This window comes from Mytilus californianus, unplaced genomic scaffold, assembly GCF_021869535.1.
Source record: "Mytilus californianus isolate M0D057914Y unplaced genomic scaffold, xbMytCali1.0.p SCAF_1, whole genome shotgun sequence".
NCBI classification, from domain to species: domain Eukaryota; kingdom Metazoa; phylum Mollusca; class Bivalvia; order Mytilida; family Mytilidae; genus Mytilus; species Mytilus californianus.
In genome coordinates, this window is record NW_026262581.1 from 139,293,962 (window position 1) to 139,312,138 (window position 18,177).

General features: G+C 33.3%; 1 protein-coding gene across 1 annotated transcript in view; it reads right to left on the reverse strand.

Annotated features, from left to right (window-relative positions):
* LOC127736765 (hemicentin-1-like) overlaps positions 1-18,177 on the reverse strand; it is a 55,915-nt gene that overhangs the window by 29,327 nt on the left and 8,411 nt on the right. The window contains exons 8-17 of the mRNA XM_052247359.1: positions 16,069-16,374; positions 15,302-15,604; positions 13,590-13,892; positions 12,113-12,412; positions 11,687-11,986; positions 10,791-11,087; positions 7,205-7,504; positions 6,328-6,633; positions 4,898-5,152; positions 1,739-2,017 (exon numbers count right to left, since the gene is read on the reverse strand). Of these exons, the coding sequence (XP_052103319.1) occupies positions 1,739-2,017; positions 4,898-5,152; positions 6,328-6,633; positions 7,205-7,504; positions 10,791-11,087; positions 11,687-11,986; positions 12,113-12,412; positions 13,590-13,892; positions 15,302-15,604; positions 16,069-16,374 (2,949 nt within the window). The remainder of the gene's footprint in view (positions 1-1,738; positions 2,018-4,897; positions 5,153-6,327; positions 6,634-7,204; positions 7,505-10,790; positions 11,088-11,686; positions 11,987-12,112; positions 12,413-13,589; positions 13,893-15,301; positions 15,605-16,068; positions 16,375-18,177) is intronic.

Consider the following 18,177-nt stretch of genomic DNA (forward strand, 5'->3'; position numbering starts at 1 on the left):
CCTAATTTTTCTGAAACCTATTCGAGTAAGGATAAAATTGAAATCCAATTCAGCTTTTTGCAAAAAACTGAATGTTCGATACATGTATTCGTGATTTATAAGCATCCAATTGAAAATGTTGACGGTCCGTCCGATACTAAAGTTAGTGATGTATTATTTGAGGAACAGTTCTTTGTTACAAGTCCTGAAAAGGTTCATGATCCTCATTTTATTCAGGAGGCGCAATGGCAAATACCGGATCACCTACAGACTATTAACTATGATGTGAAAATCATGCACAAGTTTATTGACGGTTGCGCATCGCAGTATAAATAAAAGCACTGTTTCGGGGATTTTAGGTATTCAAAACAAGATTTTGGGTTCAACATAGTCAGAAACTGTTTCGAGTACAAGGATGCCGCTGGAGGTTTGATAAAACAAATCAAGTTGAATTTGCTGTTGTTAGAGGCAAATGTATACTTCAGAATGCCAATGATATGTACAGCTATTGCAAAGATAATTTAGAGTCACCAAGACAATCCTCTATATTTAAAAGGCAAATGTTTCGTTATGTTGCGGAAGTATATTGAATTACGGAAGTATATCGAAATAGATATAAATTTAAAGTCATCCTTTTAATAAGGTTAGTAAGATGCATTCACCAAAATGATAGTACAAGTCTTCGAAATGTTTAAGTTAGCGACTTGTTCTGCTACTTATGTTATAACTGTCGAGATGAGACTAATACCTGCACTAGCGAAGTCGGACCTTTTCTTCAATATAAACTTGGGCATTAACGGAGATGACTGAAAGACTAATCACAAACAGTGATGAAAACAGGTTCATTGATCTAATGCAATCTGGGATTATATAGCCGTTTTTACGGACGCTCCAGGAAACGATAATTACATTTTGAAATGTTCATTAGACGTTAGAAAACTTAAGCAAGAAACATTAGATAACTGGGGAAATAATTTATAATCTGGGGTTCAATTAATTGAAGGGTTGCATTTAGACAAATTATATGTCCAGAAAAATACGATTCTATTCAAATTAATCAAGTGTAAAAATGTTTTGATTTACTATTACATAAAATTGAAAATGGAAATGGGGAATGTGTCAAAGAGACAACAACCCGACCATAGAGCAGACAACAGCCGAAGGCCACCGATGGGATTTTCAAAGCAGCGAGAAACTCCCGCACCCGGATGCGTCCTTCAGCTGGCCCCTAAACAAATACGTATACTAGTTCAGTGATAATGGACGTCAAACTAAACTCCAAATATAGTTTCAGATATTTTTGTATTTGGGTTGAATCAATATATGAAAAATGTACAATGACAGATGGTATGCACCATGCAATTTTAGTAGCATGTGATTAAAGTTTTGTACATCGGTAAAAAAACATTACAATCATAAAAGAGAAAGAATCAGCCAGCATATAAAAAAACAAATAAAAATTTCAAATTTAATTAATCGACGTCGCATTTTAAGTGAAACGTCGTGTTGTAGGAACATCGCGCGCAACGTATATACGAAGATTCGTAATGCTTTGATAAAGTGTTTGTATCAACAAACACTCTACATGACGCATTTGATCAAAATCAACATTTTATTTAATTATTTATCCAATATCAATTACTTGATGGCTCCAAATCTGAATGAGAAATATATCATACTACTAGTATTACGAATGATGACATACAATCATTCAGAATATACCTAGAAAAATGATTTTCTAATGACGCTTGTCACTTACCTGATGTATTAACCAAAAGAGTGACATATGGTGAATCTCCTTGTCCCACGGAGTTCACTACTGAACATTTGTATGAACCCTCATCAGATGCAGTTAGATTAGTGATTGTAAGGTAAAGATTACCCCCTACGTATTTGTTACCATCAACAGTAATGCCTTGATTTTCTTTACTCCATGTAATATCGGTCGCTCCAGGGTTAGAAACGTAAGAGCAATTTATTGTAATTGCCTGCCCAATAGCGCCTTGGGACGGCATTGCGATAGCTACATCTGGCACATCTGTTAAAAAGAAAACTTCAATAACAGCGTAGCAGTCTTTTTGGAGGTTTTTTTTTAAATTTCTATTTCTTAACATTTTACTGGTTTAGGAAACCTCGGCCGTATTGGGCACAACTTTTTGGAAGTTTTGGTCCTCGATGCTCTTCAACTTTGTACTTGTTTTGGCTTTTGAATTTTGTTTTATCTGAGCGTCACTGGTTAGTCTTGTGTAGACGAAACGCGCGTATGGCGTATTCAATTATAAACCTGATACCTTTTGTAGGCTATTATTCGTGTGTTTCTCTGTCCTATATGTTCTTCCATTTATTTGTCTTGTAATCCTGTCATGTAATGTTGTCATTTTAATGGTTTATTTAACATTGCCATAAAAGCGGGAGGTTTGGCTAGCCACATAACCAGGTTCAACCCACCATTTTTTTCTCAAAATGTCCTGTAACAAGTCAGGAAAATGGCCATTGTTGTATTGTAGTTCGTTTCTGTGTATGTTACATTTTAGTGTTGTGTTTCTATTGTGTCGTAGTGTTTCTCTTATATTTGATGTGTTTCCCTCAGTTTTGGTTTGTAGCCCGGATTTGTTTTTTTCTCAATCGATTTATGAAGTTTGAACAGTTGTTGTCCATTCGTTTGATGTGTTTTGTCATTTGATTTTGCCATGTGATTAGGGACTTTCCGATTGAATTTTCCTCGGAGTTCAGTATTTTTGTGATTTTACTTTATACTACTGTTGCCTTTATTTATAATGCCATACACCTATTTGTGTTTAATTATGGTTCTATTTTAGTTCTACTGAAGTTTGAAAGCATATGTCGTGTGGCCTATTGTTTCAAATGTATAACGAAAACGAAAAAGAAAAACAAAAATTCCTTATTTTAGACGCAAACTATCGAGTGAAGAATTTGAAGCCATCAGACACAAATAAAACATATTTTGTTTAAAAATTATTGTGGAACATTACAAAATAAGGTGTTCATTTGTTGGTTTTCATTAGTGACAACTGTCATCAAATCTTTAATAAAAAAATTGCTTTCGGAAATAACATGATTCATCTATGTCTACAGACTATCTCGATTGAAGGAAATTGCAATACAAGGATTTTAATTGTTGTACATGTGTGACTAGAAGTGACGATTCTTTTTTGCTAATTGAAAAATTGAAAAGTTACAAAATGTGTTAATTAAGCTATAAGCAGGTCACTTAAAGAAACAATTACATGATAAATGCTACACAAGTACTTTGAATCTATGAATTTATTCTTGTGAATACAAAAGCAATCCCAATACGAAATTTTATATTGAGAATTGTTAGGAGATGAAATAAACACTTCGTCGTCGTATATATTCTTCTAATGAGAATTCAGAGATTCAAAGTTGTACAGTGTAGAGTTTTTTTTAATGATGAAATAGGTAAAATCATGTATGACGTTTTAAATAGAGTTCATAGTGCGATTCTTGTAATTCGATGTTTTCTCTGCGATTATATGGAATTGAGAATGAAAATGTGGAATCTGTCAAAGAGACAACAGCCCGACCAAAGAGAAAAAATAGCCGAAGTCCACCAATGATTATTCAACACATCGAAAAAATCTCGAATCCGGCTGCGGGCTTCAGCTGGCCCTTAAACAAAAATATGTACTAGATCAGTGAAAATTGACGTATCCATGTAGTCAAACCTGCATTGGGATATGTTCTTGTCTTGATTTGGGAAACAGTTATCATATTTCGTTGGACACTTGAATTTATTGGAAATCTACTTCAGTGTGCAAAATAATTAATTAAAATGTGATTTATCAAAAGAAATGCTAGTTATCTGAGATTTGTGATAGCATAATAGTTAAGCTGAAAAGATTGATTTATCTGGGTTTTTTTTATTTTTTATTTTTTGGTTTTTTGTGTTAAATTTTGACTGTTTCGACTTGTTTGCAACTGATATCTTTTGTAAACGAATGCACATCTGACCAACCAACATGCAAGAAAAGTACATTATATAAGTTTTCACAATACCAAGGTAATGACATATTAATGATGTGTTCATGTTCTGTTAATTTATCGTTCATGACATAATGAATACATCTGGACTAAAGTTGTTTCTCTAAGCACAATTTGTCCGTATTCTGCACATTTGGGAATAGATTTTTGTTATGCTTTTCAACATCGTATTTCGTACCTTAAAATATTTCGAGTGCAACACTGGAGTCAAGCTTTCGTGGCAAAAAGTATTGTCTGACGTAGCAAATAATAAGTTGAATGTGACCTACCGAATAAGACTATTTACCGGATTTGTTATAACACGACGGGTGCCACATGTGGAGCAGAATCTGCTTACCCTTCCGGAGCACCTAAGATCACCCCTAGTTTTTGGTGGGGTTCGTGTTGCTTATTCTTTAGTTTTTTATGTTGTGTCATGTGTACTATTGTTTGTCTGTTTGTCTTTTTCATTTTTAGATATGGCGTTGTCAGTTTATTTTCGATTGATGAACTTGACTGTCAATCCGGTATCATTCGTCCCTCTTTGATATCCTTGAAGATGTCTTACACCCACAAGGTCGAACACATCGCTAGTAAAGGATTCGTTACCGATCGATTGTATCAGTAGTTAGTAATGTTCATTTGATATGAAATACAAAAGATGACTTTATTTCTTTCATCCTCAAGGGATAGACGTATTTTTCTGATCGGTTCAATTTGTGTTTTGTTTTATTAATTAGTGCTCTTCAATATTATATCTAATTTGCATTCCAGCTGTTTTGATTTGATTGATTTTTAGTGGAAAAGCGCGTATTTGTCATACCAACTCATTTTACATGGTGTCTAATAGGATTTTTTAAATTTGTTTTACTTATGAGGAGTTTCTGTGATTAATTAATGATACAACTATATTTACGTTTAACGTCCACGGAAACAGTTGCGTTTATATTTCCAAAGGCGTTCGCAGCTCTACATTGGTATGTTCCAGCATCCGTCCGTTTTACGGATATTATTTGAAGAATAGAACCATTGGAAAACTGAGTAGTGGAATTTCCCTTAAACCAGGTGAATGTTATTGTTAAACTGCCATCGGCTGTACATGTAGCTGTTATAGTCTGGCCTTCATTGACAGATATTGCACTTGGTCTGATAGCAATGGATGTAGGTGAATCTAAAAATTAGAAAATAAAATTAAACTATATATACCAAGATGTAATGCATTATATACTATTTATATTGGAAATATCTGTATAATTCAAAGATTTGTTAGTTAAGGTTATCTACTTCTCAAAAAAGTTGTTTTCTCTAAATACAGAAAAGAACTATTGCAACGAGTGGGTTTTTTTAATACTGAAAAACACTAGTGCAATCATTTCTTTCAAAATATAACAATAACATATTACTCCAGTAACAGTCAGATAGACATTGTTACTAGTTCCGGTTTCCTCGCTATTTGAAGCTTGACAAACATAATGTCATTGATCGCCTTCTTTTACAGTGTTAATAGTGAGAGACGGGTTAGATGTCATTCATCCACAGTATTTGTTACTACCTAAATCCAAAGTTGTAGTCACACTATCAAAATATCTCTGCCAGACTATCTGACTAGCTGCGGTTGATGATATCACGGTACATCTAATTGCCACTGGATTTCCCACTTGGAAAGAGAAGACAATTATTATCGTAGCTATATTTGGGATATTATAAGTTATATGATTCACTAATAACCCCCTACGGAATCATAGAGGGTTAGTAAGATCCATAGGGGGGAGGCCGAAGGTCGAATCTTCTTTGGATTTTATTCACCCTATATGGTCCGTAGTGGTCAGTAGGGAACCGTATAACGAATTTATCGCAGGCGGAACTTTTTCTGATGTGTTTTGTAGAGAAATAACCCCCTTCAGATCCATAGAGGGTCACTACGTGACGGCGGTAAACCAATCACAACGTGATAATTTACCCGCGATTTGTAAGAACATGTCACATATTTGTAGTATCGACTGACCTTGTCATTTTTATTGAAGTTGCTTTCAGATCAAAAGATCAATAAAATTCACTATCTCAAAACACATATGCAATTGGAATCCGGTTCATCAGCGCCATATTAATATGATTTATGTATAGACGTGTTCTGATTAAATCGGTATATAAAAATGGAAACCATATGTCTCTAGATGTTTCTTTAAGGAAAACTTACTATCATATAGTGTAGTGAAAAGAAAACATTCAAGAGAAGATGCAGCCATTACGATGCAGAAGTCAAATTGCTCATTTAATCGTGCACTTTTTCTTGACTTTTGTTATCTCAAATAATTATTTGATACTTAAGCATCTTTGTATACTTACTTCCGACAACACCAAAGAACGCCTTTGAGCTTTGACCTGTACCAACCACATTAGTTGCATGACATGTATAATTGCCTTCATCAGATAACACTACATTATTGATAGTCAGTGACGGTGACTGTGTAGTTGATCCAGAAAATTTAGTAGAAGAAGCAGGGTTTAGCGTTTCTGAAATGTTATTGATGCTTTGTCGTGTCCAGTAAACAGCGGTGTGAGCAGGGTTTGCCAACACTTCACAAACTAGTGTTATGGTATTTCCAATCTTTGTCGAGTAAGTTGATTGACGTACTGTTACTACAGGGAGGTCTAAAATAAAATAGAAGAGGATGTCACAGGCTACAGATTATCGAAGTAGATGTAAAATTGATTTATTTACATTAAACAATAACACAAATAGGATAAAGCAACTACATTCTATAAGGAAGTAACATTTTTGAATGAGTTCAAGTCAAATATCAGTATAAAATGATATAATTTATATCATATTCATATGAATGTAAAGCAAAATAAGTATGTTGGCTTGAAATGTTTCTTATCTGAGTGTCGGGCATTTTATAGCTGATTATACGGTTTTGGTATTGTGTATCATTTACGGTCGTAACGTGACACAATGTTGATTTCATTCACTTTGTTTTGACTCAGATAAAGATGTGCCATTGCCAATCTCCCTATTGGTTAATATAATGACTGGTTATAGGCAAGCATATTTTAAAACGCAATATGTTTTCATCGTAGTATGACATAACTGATACTATATCTTTTGAAAACTCATGAGCTATATTTTTTGTTTTGATATATTCTTTTTTAGTTTTAAAACTAATGATTACATTGCTTACCTGAACCAAAATGATGATTTCTTATTTAAATATATACTCACTTCCAATAACTGTTAAAGTTCCTTGTCTACTCTGACCAGTTCCAACAGAATTAGCTGCTAGACATGTATAATTTCCAGCATCGTTACTATTGAGATTAGTTACGGTTATGGATGGTATACTGACAGATGATCCAGTATATCTAGAGTTAGACATCTCTACAGTAGAAGTTGTACTTCCCGAAACTTTATGCCAGTAAACAGAGGTAACATTAGGATAAGCAGAAACAGTACAACCAAGTATAATTGTTTCACCATAATTACCAGTAAAAAATGTCCGTGTAAGACTTACACTAGGAACATCTAAAAAATATAAGTTACATTTAGAAAAAACGATTCTTTGTTGTGTGTTTTTATTATTATTCAACACCTCACAAACAGGACATTTTAAGAAAAAAATGGTTTGTTAGACATGATTTGATCTCTACTAGAATTTCCTGATTTATTACAATGTAAAAACAATAACGCTAAAATGACACTACGTAACAGAAACACAGCACATACACACACAAGAAAATTCATCGAAGAATAATGTACAAACAAATAATAGTATAGTCGACACAAAATGCAAACCGCAGATCAAAAACAAACATATTCCATCAAATAAAAATCCCATAGGATATCAAACTCAATGACGCGCTTACGTAACGTACATGCAATCTCAAACTTCATACAATTATTTTTACAATACTCGTCCAAACAATTTTCACGACAATCATGTTAAGGCAATTTTATTATCATTTGGACTACAAACGATAAGACATAATAGATTATCAAACAGAAACCCCAAATATAAATACATGAACGTTGGATGTACAAAATACCGCGACACGTCCCATAGAGATGCAAATTCACACTCATTGTAACAGCCATTTTCGTGAATATGACACGTTCGGTATTTAGCAGACAGACAACGTAGATGTAAAACTACAATCTAAGAAGTAATAAAAATTTCATTAGTTAGTAAGGAACAGACACATCGTAAAGATCATCCAATTCGTGGTGGTGTCCATCAATTTTACGGAGTGTCACACACTGAAAATATAGCATTGTGTGATTATTTTTTAACATTGGTTTCCATTGGTTAAAGATGACATAGAAAATCCTAATTAAAAAAATCAAGAACATTTGATCATCCCTACACAGATAAAATAGCTACGGGCAAAAAACGTACGTATTAAACGGATATTTTACGGACGTTTAGCACCATGGACGTAAACCGTCCGTTGCTTCCCATCCGTATTACTTCCGTTTACACCTAAATTATGTCCGTCATACATATTATCAAATAAACGTCTTTTTCACAGATTTTAAAATGGTAGTGACATAAAAGAGGGACGAAAGATACCAGAGGGAGTGTCAAACTCATAGATAGATAATAAACTGACAACGCCATGGCTAAAAATAAAAAGACAAACAGACAAATAATAGTACAGAAGACACAACATAGGAAACTAAAGACTAAGCAACACGAACCCCACCAAAAACTTGGGGTGATCTCAGGTGCTCCGGAAGGGTAAGCAGATCCTGCTCCACATGTGGCACCCGTCGTGTTGCTTATGTTATTACAAATCCGGTAAATAGTCTAATTCGGTAGGTCACATTCGTGAAAAGGGAAAGGGTATTGTAGTTACGACATAAGGAACATATCCGATATCATCTGTGAAATGGTTATTCCATAACGGTCAACAAACTCGTGATGGCGTCAGTAAAATATACGAAGGGATGATTTCAACTTCACAATTTGGAACTCTTGGTTTAATAGCTTCCTTGTGAGTAGCAATCCTCTATCAAGGAAATCATGATAGGAAAAACAAACCCGGGAATATCGTATAAATTGGGAGATATATACTCCGTATGCAGGCGCTGCTGCATAAAGAAGGTGTTGATCATATCACTCTGATCGTCATTTTACCTTGACCTCTGACCTTAATGCAACAATAATTGGTATTTTATCACATCTTCTATCCTTTACCTCACTTTTAAATCCTTTGACATTATTTTTTGATCAATTGCCAAATGAGAGCGGCACATACTTTTGAAGATAACCTCTGAATTTTATCTTTGTAAATGTCAAGTTATAATTGATATATATAATCACACTAAAACCATATAAATTCGTATTAGCCATGGCTAGACCGTTGTAGTGAAACACAACTTTAATCTTCTAACACAGGTATATATCGTGAACTATTTTTAAAAAACATGAATCCACCCATACACATTATCTATTCTTTATCATTATGGTAAGACATTTTAATACACCAAAGAACTGAAAGGCCCCGTTGACTAGCTTGCAGGTGGCTTATTTTGATCACAATGTTTTTTCGTCACCACATCGATGTCTTGCGATATGTCAAGATTGTCTCTGCAGCTTTTTTAAACTTTTTTCACAGAGTTAATACCAATAAATTGAAAGGACCTATTTTCGGTAAAATTTTGACAATAATTGTGATAAACCATTGGTTTTTGTTGAATAAGAATCTTTCAGAAGCATCTTCTTGCACTTTTATCATTTAAAAAGTTGAGTTATGGGTGTCATATGCTAGTTAAAATTAAAAAATAAATAAAGAAGGGGTTGAATTTTTAAGAAATATAAGATATTAGTTGGAATATTTTTTTTCAAGTTTTACAATGATAAAAAATATGTGTGTGTTTAGTTGCAGGTACAAGTACCGAGAAACTTAATTTCTGTTACAAATCAAAGTGTGTTTTTTAAATACCTTTTGGCGGTTGGATTTAAAGAAATACTGCCGTAAATATAAATACTATATGTTATCCAAGAAAGTTTCCAGGCCCCCAAACTTGTTTTGCTTTTGTTTTTAAATAATGACCGGGATAACAATAAATGTTGTCAAAAAAATAGAATGGTATGAACTACCTTTTTGTTAAAAAAACGTAAAACGTCCGCAGTTATTTTACCTGTGTATAGATTATCTTACAAAATCGAGACAAAACTACAAGACGATTGTCTACCTTGATACTGTTGGTAGACTTTAGAAAAACTAGAGTTCCTCGATCGTCATTGTGAATGCGACAAAAATTTCTACAGTTGATCCTGTTTTATTTTGATGTTTTTCCCACTTATGTACTTCTATCTTCAAACACAAAGTGTATTTTCTTTATTGATACATGCTAAAGTGATAACTATATTACAAAATAGGATTAATTCCTAATCTGTTGTAATTTGCCAACAGTACTGTTTCACTCATTTCTGGGTAAACATGACAAAAGTATGTCAATTATAGAACAATTGTCAATCGGATACATAATAATTTTGAATTATAAGGTGGAGAGAAATAACAATATAAAACCAAAGCTTCAAATCCGTCAGAATAGCTATTTAGTGTTAATTTTCATGATTTGTCGTAACCCAGATTTCAACTTGATTCCTATTTCACTTTTACGACCGGACAAACTGAAATCTGCAAATTTATTCTTTTTAAATGATACATACAAAAGTCGATTGTACGGTAGGTATATTAGAAATATATTTGGTTCAGAATGTCACAAGCTGCATATTCTTACAAGCAATTTAAATGGATTGTCTCTTTCTAAAACGATAATTTTGAATTTAATTTTTACTTACTGCCAATAACAAGCAGTATAACATTTGCACCCCTTCCTGTTCCTACACTGTTGGTAGCATAGCAAACATATGTTCCCTGATTTGATAACTGTACATTTGATATTGTTAGGGATGGTGAGTTCACAGATGAGCCACTGAATCTTCCTCCAATGTTTACATTGGTTGATAAACCACCAGATATATATTGCCAGTAAACGGTGGTGTGTTGTGGATTAGCTGTCACGGAACATGTCATGGTAACAGAATCACCAATAGTTACTGTATATGCTGATGTAGGCGTTGTAACAACAGGTATATCTGATAAGAAGATAAATAATGCAAATTCTAGTATGATTGATTCTGATAATCAATTGATCTATAGTTGAGGATGCTGTCTCTGTCGGCACAGACATGTCCTGCCTTTCATTATTCAAGTGATTCCCTCAATTGCACGTAAAGAAAACCCAAATCGATGTAGAATGCTGTTTGTGGTTAAGTGTTGGTAAACTCACTGTTTACACACAACTTTTTTGTACGACGTCACCAGTGAACCATTACTTACAAGGTTACATTTTATTATGTATTTCCATGTTTTAGAGGAAATGCTGTCAAGTGACTGTCTCACTAAATGAATCCAGATTTCGTTCATTCAAATATGGTAAATTGTTTCAAGGTTGAAACAGAAACGATGCTTAATGATTAAAATGGGTTTGTTACCAAGATACATAAATATCTTAATATAAGGTTTTGCTTGTCTTATTTCGTTGTTTTTAATAAATGGCGTTCCAAGCATTTAATCATCATAGAAATGTGCAAAGTGCGGATTAAAATTTGTGGTTTAACATGTTTGTAATTCAAAAAATAATATTAAGAATTTAACAATACGTGATGCTAGTTTATATATGAAACATACTTACTGCCTAAAACATCAAGAAATGTAGAAGAGCTGATTCCAGTCCCTACGCTGTTGGTTACTTTACAAACATAATTGGCCTCGTCGGATTCTTCCGCGGTATTTATTATCAAAGATGGTGACTCTGTGGTGGAACCATCATATTTACTGATAGCTGTAGATATTATTGTGACCTGGTTGGCTAAAGTCTTTTCCCATATAACACTGACAGCTGCTGGATTAGCTATATAGATACATTGTAATGTAACAGCTGATCCTCTGTTGACTGTGTATCTAGGTTGTGGAACAGTGACATTTGGAACACCTTAGAGAAATCAATGTAGGAATTAGTGATTTGCAAATCTATATTTTTTTATTTTGCCTATTCAATATCTGATAATCATAAAACGTCACAACCAAAATTGAAAAAAAAAATATATGTTTTACTTACTTCCAATAACATCCAAGAATATTGGTCGACTCTCAAAAGATCCAACATCATTAGTAGCTGTACATATATAGAACCCCTCGTCTGACATAACAGTATTACTTATGACCAATGACGGTGAACCCACTGAACTTCCGCCGTAACGACCGTTAGACATGTCAATATGCATTGCTATATTATTGATGTAACGCTTCCATGTGACACTTATCGCTGTTGGATTGGCATTCACACTACAATTTAATGTGATGGAATAACCGACATTGACAGAATAATTGGTGGATTGTACGGTTACTACAGGAACGCCTAAAAAAAATAGATAGACGCACATTAGTTGTATCTGAATCGACAGGACAAACGTAAATAATATCACGATCGAATTGCTTCATTTGCATGTAGTGTTTCATTGATATATTTTTGTAGTCGTACCAAAATAAAATCACTGCAGGCTGACATCCAGTTAAAGTTAAAAAAAGATTGCCGTTCAAAGTATGGTCAAAAACACCGTTTACAAAAACAACTCCTTGACGCCATTCCTGCAATGTCTCCTATTATCATAATTGAATAATATTAATGGAAGATCGTTTTGATGAAGGTGAATCCTGATTTTTTTTATAAAATGAACGTATATCATTATAATAGAATTTTAATTGATGTCTATAAATACCAAAATCTCCTAGTTTAGTATAAAAGATAAAAGAGGGACGGAAAATAGTAGAGTGACATTCAAACTCAGAAATAGAAAATAAACTGACAACGCCGTTGCTAAAAACGAAAAAGACAAACAGACAAACAATAGTACACAAAACACAACATAGACAACTTAAGACTTAAGTACACGAACCCAAAAGAAACTGGGGATGTTCTTAGGTGTTCCGGAAGGGTGTGCTTTTGTTAGTATAAATCCAGTAACAAGTCAAATTCGGTAGTTTACATTCTTGTAAAGGGAATAGGGTCGTAGTTATGACATAAGGCATATTTGTGAATAAACTCATCATAGATAATAGGATTGAAATGTTATATATACGCCAGACTCGCGTTTCGTCTACAAAAGACTCATCAGTGACGTTCGAATCAAAATATTTTAAAAAGGCCAAATAAAGTACGAAGTTGAAGAGCATTGAGACCCAAAAATTCCTAAAAGTTTTGCCAAATACAGCTAAGGTAATATATTCCCGAGGTAGAAAAGCCTTAGTATTTCAAAAATTAAAAGTTTTGTTAACAGTTAATTTATAATTAATATAAGTCAACACATAAGTGCTGACTACTGGGCTTGTGATACCCTCAGGGAATTAAAACTCCACCAGCATTGAAACGGATAAATATATGCCAGTCAACCAACTCGTGATGTCGTCCGTAAAATATAGATTATTAAAATGTCTTATTGATACAAAATACTAAAGACGTGTTAAACCAATCTTTGTTATATTTGTTTAATAATTACATTATATTTCTCTCCCCTTTATGGATAAGCTTAACTTACTTCCTAATATTCCCAGGTATGTCTGTGAACTGGTACCTGTTCCGACACTATTCTGTGCACTACATGTGTAATATCCTTGGTCAGCAGTGACAACGTTGATAATAGTCAAAGATGGTGATGTGATAACAGATCCTGAGTATTTACTCGTCTGAGAGAGATTGATATTTGCTGCTACTCCATTTAGAACTTTTTGCCAAGAAACTAAGGTATAAACAGGATTGGCTGATACGGTACAGCCCATGGTAACGGAAGAACCTACAGTAGCATAATACTGTGATTGGGCAATGGTTACCACTGGTAATGCTTAAAAGATAACCAGGTAAAAAATGAATTATTAGTTGACTTTAAGTCAGGAGCCTGTTATTCAGTGGTTGTCGTTTGTTGATATGTTATATAATTGTTTTTCGTTCATTTTTTGTACATAAATTAGTCCGTTAGTTTTCTCGTTTGCATTGTTTAACATTTGCCATTTCGGGGCCTTTTCATGCTGACTATGCAGTATTAGCTTTGCTCATTGTTGAAGGATGTGCGATGATCAATAGTTGTTAATTCTGCGTCTTTTGGTCTCTTGTGGAGAGTTGTCGCATTGACAATCATGCAACATCTTTTTTTTATAATCGGAAATGATACACCTTATCTATTTCAAAAATGTATTCTACAAACCTGGTTGTCCATCTATGCTAACTATAATGTAAGACAAAATCGTTAGACATATAGGTTAGACTTAATCCTTTGTTTTGTCTCAACCGGACGTTCTGTTCCAAACATCCGATGTCATTATATTGTTCCTTGCTAAATACTCAAGGGATAGTCAATCCTCCTGAATCAGCTGATAATGTTTGGCTGGTCTTATTAAGGTCCGCTTTTAAGTAAGAAATTAATGAACATTTTGCAGCAAATGTGCAAAATGCAGGTACGTATACGGATACATAAGAAGGACAGTAGAACGGACAGTTACTGTCAGTTGAATGGATAGTCTAACGGATAGTCTACCGTACTCAAAAATCCTTTTACACTTTATACCGCCCAATTAAAATATTAGAGTATGCATTGCCGGTACCACATTATCATCATCATCAACATCATCATTAGGTATATAACCATCTAACCAGTAACTTGATGTTTCATGGGAAATATATCTTCGAATGACTCTTAGAGACCTATTTGTTTTTCAATGTACATGTGTAAGTCATAACAAATTAGTATTATTGTAATATTATTTTCAAAATAGCAATTCAAACTTCATCATTTGTAGGTTGCACTTTGTAAATACAGCTGTTTCTCAAAACACGCCCCTTATGGGGATTCTTAACGTACTGGTTCCCATTGATGATCTCTGTGTTTCATCTCATAGAGACATCACTGCGGAATGTAACCAGTATAGAAAAACATGGTAGCGTCTAAATTTTAATTCTTAGGAGGTCCAAAAATGGAGGTAAGGGTAGTATAGAATTTAAGTATAAGTTTAAACTCTTAAAATTTCAGGGCATATAAATGTTGAAAATATGCCGCACAGCCCTATATTTTGAACTATGAATAAAATAGTAGTGTATATAAACTTTCCGTTCTGGGATATTTTTTTTCACGAAACTTCATAGTAAAAGTGTCACATTTTAGCCGCAAAAGGAAGTTCCTTTGGGAAATGCATTGTCTGTATTTACAGAATTGCAACCTAAACAGTGGGATAGATGGGAAAATATTCATATACTTACTGCCTTGAACATTAAGGAAGGTCTGGGTACTAGTTCCTGTTCCGACGGCATTTGTTGCTTGACAAGTATAGTATCCTTCATCTCCCGTATCACAGTTATAAATTGTCAAAGATGGTGTAGTTATAGTAGCACCAGAATATTTAGTTGGATTTGTTGGAACGTTTATAGCAAAAGGTACATTGTTTATAATTCTATTCCATTGAACGCTGGAGGCTGATGGGGTGGAAAATATAATACACGTCAAATTAATAGAATTTCCAATCTCAATTTTATATCGTTGTCCAACATTTACTGAGGGTACATCTACAAAAGATTTACCATACTATTACGTGCAGCCTTCAATGTGGATATCAATAAAAGCGCTGTTCCTTTGCTTTTTATGTTTTTGCTGTGCTTAAACTGATTTTGAGCCATCGATGGATACCGATGTGTAATTGTCTATGGGTAATGTCAAATAAAAGCTATACAGTTCTTATTTTCAGATGAGACGTATTACTAAAAGAGTTATTACAAGGGCCTTTTTTTGCCACTTGAATTCAAAATGAAAATGATTCAGTTATCTAGTGAAGACATTACTTTGTCGGACCTTAGCCTTTATATTTTATGGTTGTGTTTTTTTTGTTTTTTTTTTGGTTGATTATGTAGTATTTTGTAAACTTTTATTTCTTTCGATTCTTTTTTAACATTTTTATCAATTTTTGATCGATATTTTTAGAATTTAAGTTGTTAATTTATAAAACATCTTCAAAAGTTTAAGACAAACTTACTGCCAACTACAGAAAGCTGAGTTTGTTGACTCTGTCCAGTTCCGACAGAGTTTGAAGCGTAACATGTGTACGATCCTACGTCATCACTGTCAGCATTCAGAATTGTCAGAGACGGGGTTCCTATTGTGGATCCAGAATATTTGTTTGCGTTAGTGGTAGAATTGATATAACTCTGAACGCCATTTGTGATCTTTTGCCAGTACACATTTTGTACTGCAGGAGTTCCGGTAACTGTACATATCAATTGTACTGACTGGCCATAATTCACGCTATATGATACCTGTGGTACAGTGACTGTTAATATACCTAAAACGCGATAAAGCACAATTTAGATAAACATAGATTATACCACTGCATCGAAATATGGTATGGAATCTCTTTTTTCTATTGATCTGTCATAACATTATGTAGACGTTAATCCCCCTATTTCAATGATCTCAAACATTATATGTTCTTGCTATCTTGCTTTGTGACGTAATAAGACATGATCTCTAATTCTTAACCAACTGGGTTTTTTTTTTTTTTTTTTTTTTTTTATTTGTTGATTATATCGTTTTAATCAATGATCGAAGTCCTTTTTTTTCGAAATTCAAATATTTCTTGTGTCATCAGTTGAATAAGTGTCTGCAAGAACTGTTGTGTCCCCCTGCTTTTATATTATATAGTTAAAAAAAACTAGATTGATACCTTCCACGTATATTTTAGTACACAGACAATCGTAATACAAAATACATTCCTATTGATTAAATAAATTTTATAACTAGTTAAAACATAGTTAATTTCTTTTCTTTAATTGATATTTAATAGTAAGTCTTCTATATTGTGATGTTATACTACTATTTAATGTTAGGGTAAAGATTATCGATAGTTCAAACGTTTGAACCTGCTGCTTTTGTTTGCACCTGTCTTCATTCAGGAACCTGTTAACCAGAGGTTGTTATTTGTTGATGTTGTTCATTAGGGTTTCTCGTTTCTCGTTCACCTATAATGATTTACTTTTTACAAATTGTAACTTGGATGGAGAGTTGTATCATTGGCATTATACCACATCTTCTTGTATCTATTTGATTTGAATAAATGAACGCTGTGACCTGTACAAAGACATCGTGTTTTTTTTTCTTTTTTATACATTTATAATTTTATACTTTAGTAAGTCGGTGAAGAATTATTTTGACGTAGGACTGTTTTTTACTTACAGGAATTTGTAAACTTTCTTTAAATACTTCACAAAGTATGTAGGGCCTATAACGTCGTATTTATTGTGAATGACTATATCACTGGTCCTTTTTGTTTTATATAATAGAAATAAAATATGTTTAAATGAACTCACACAAGCGAAAAAATACCATGGTTTTGAATATATATAACGGAAGACTTGCCAAATTATTCAAAATAATTTGTCAATATCCGTAATTTTGATCAAAATATTTGCACTATAGAAAATGCATAAAATAAGATAAAAGAAGCCTAAAAAAATTAGACATACCTAGAGGCTCTGTGTCTCTCGCTTAGATATAAGTGAATATTCAACAAAAGACACTCTTCAACTTTGTAGTTGAGAACAGAATTCATGACAAAAATCTGTGTTTTGTTGATCTTGTAATGCTGATCATTTAGTCTATTAAGATTCTCTCTATCGTCTTTAGTTTTAGCTCAAAAACAAAAAAGGTAAAAAAAAAATCATTATTCAAGGGACTTGGCAATCGCTCCTATAAAAAGAGTGGCAGCCTACTGCCTTGTGATTTGCTAGTAGATCTTGTTTTACTGATCATTTTGTGATTTAAAGTGTATATGTATCCATTATAAGTTTTATCATGTTAGGCAAAACCCCCAAAAAGATATCAAAGGACAAAAACTCTAATAAGGAGTCGGCTGACGAATTCGACAATTGATCTTATTTTTAAAAATTGTCTATCTGATCATTTTTGCAATTTAATGTTTCTCCTTGCCTTTTATTATTTTCAAGATAATGCGCAAAATGAAAAAAAAAAGAAATGACAAAATTTGTCATTTAAACGCAATAACTCCTATTATAAGTCGTCTGTCAATTTTGACGTATATGAACAAAAGGTAAGGCTAATAATTCTGATATTTTTGCTATTCTCAGAT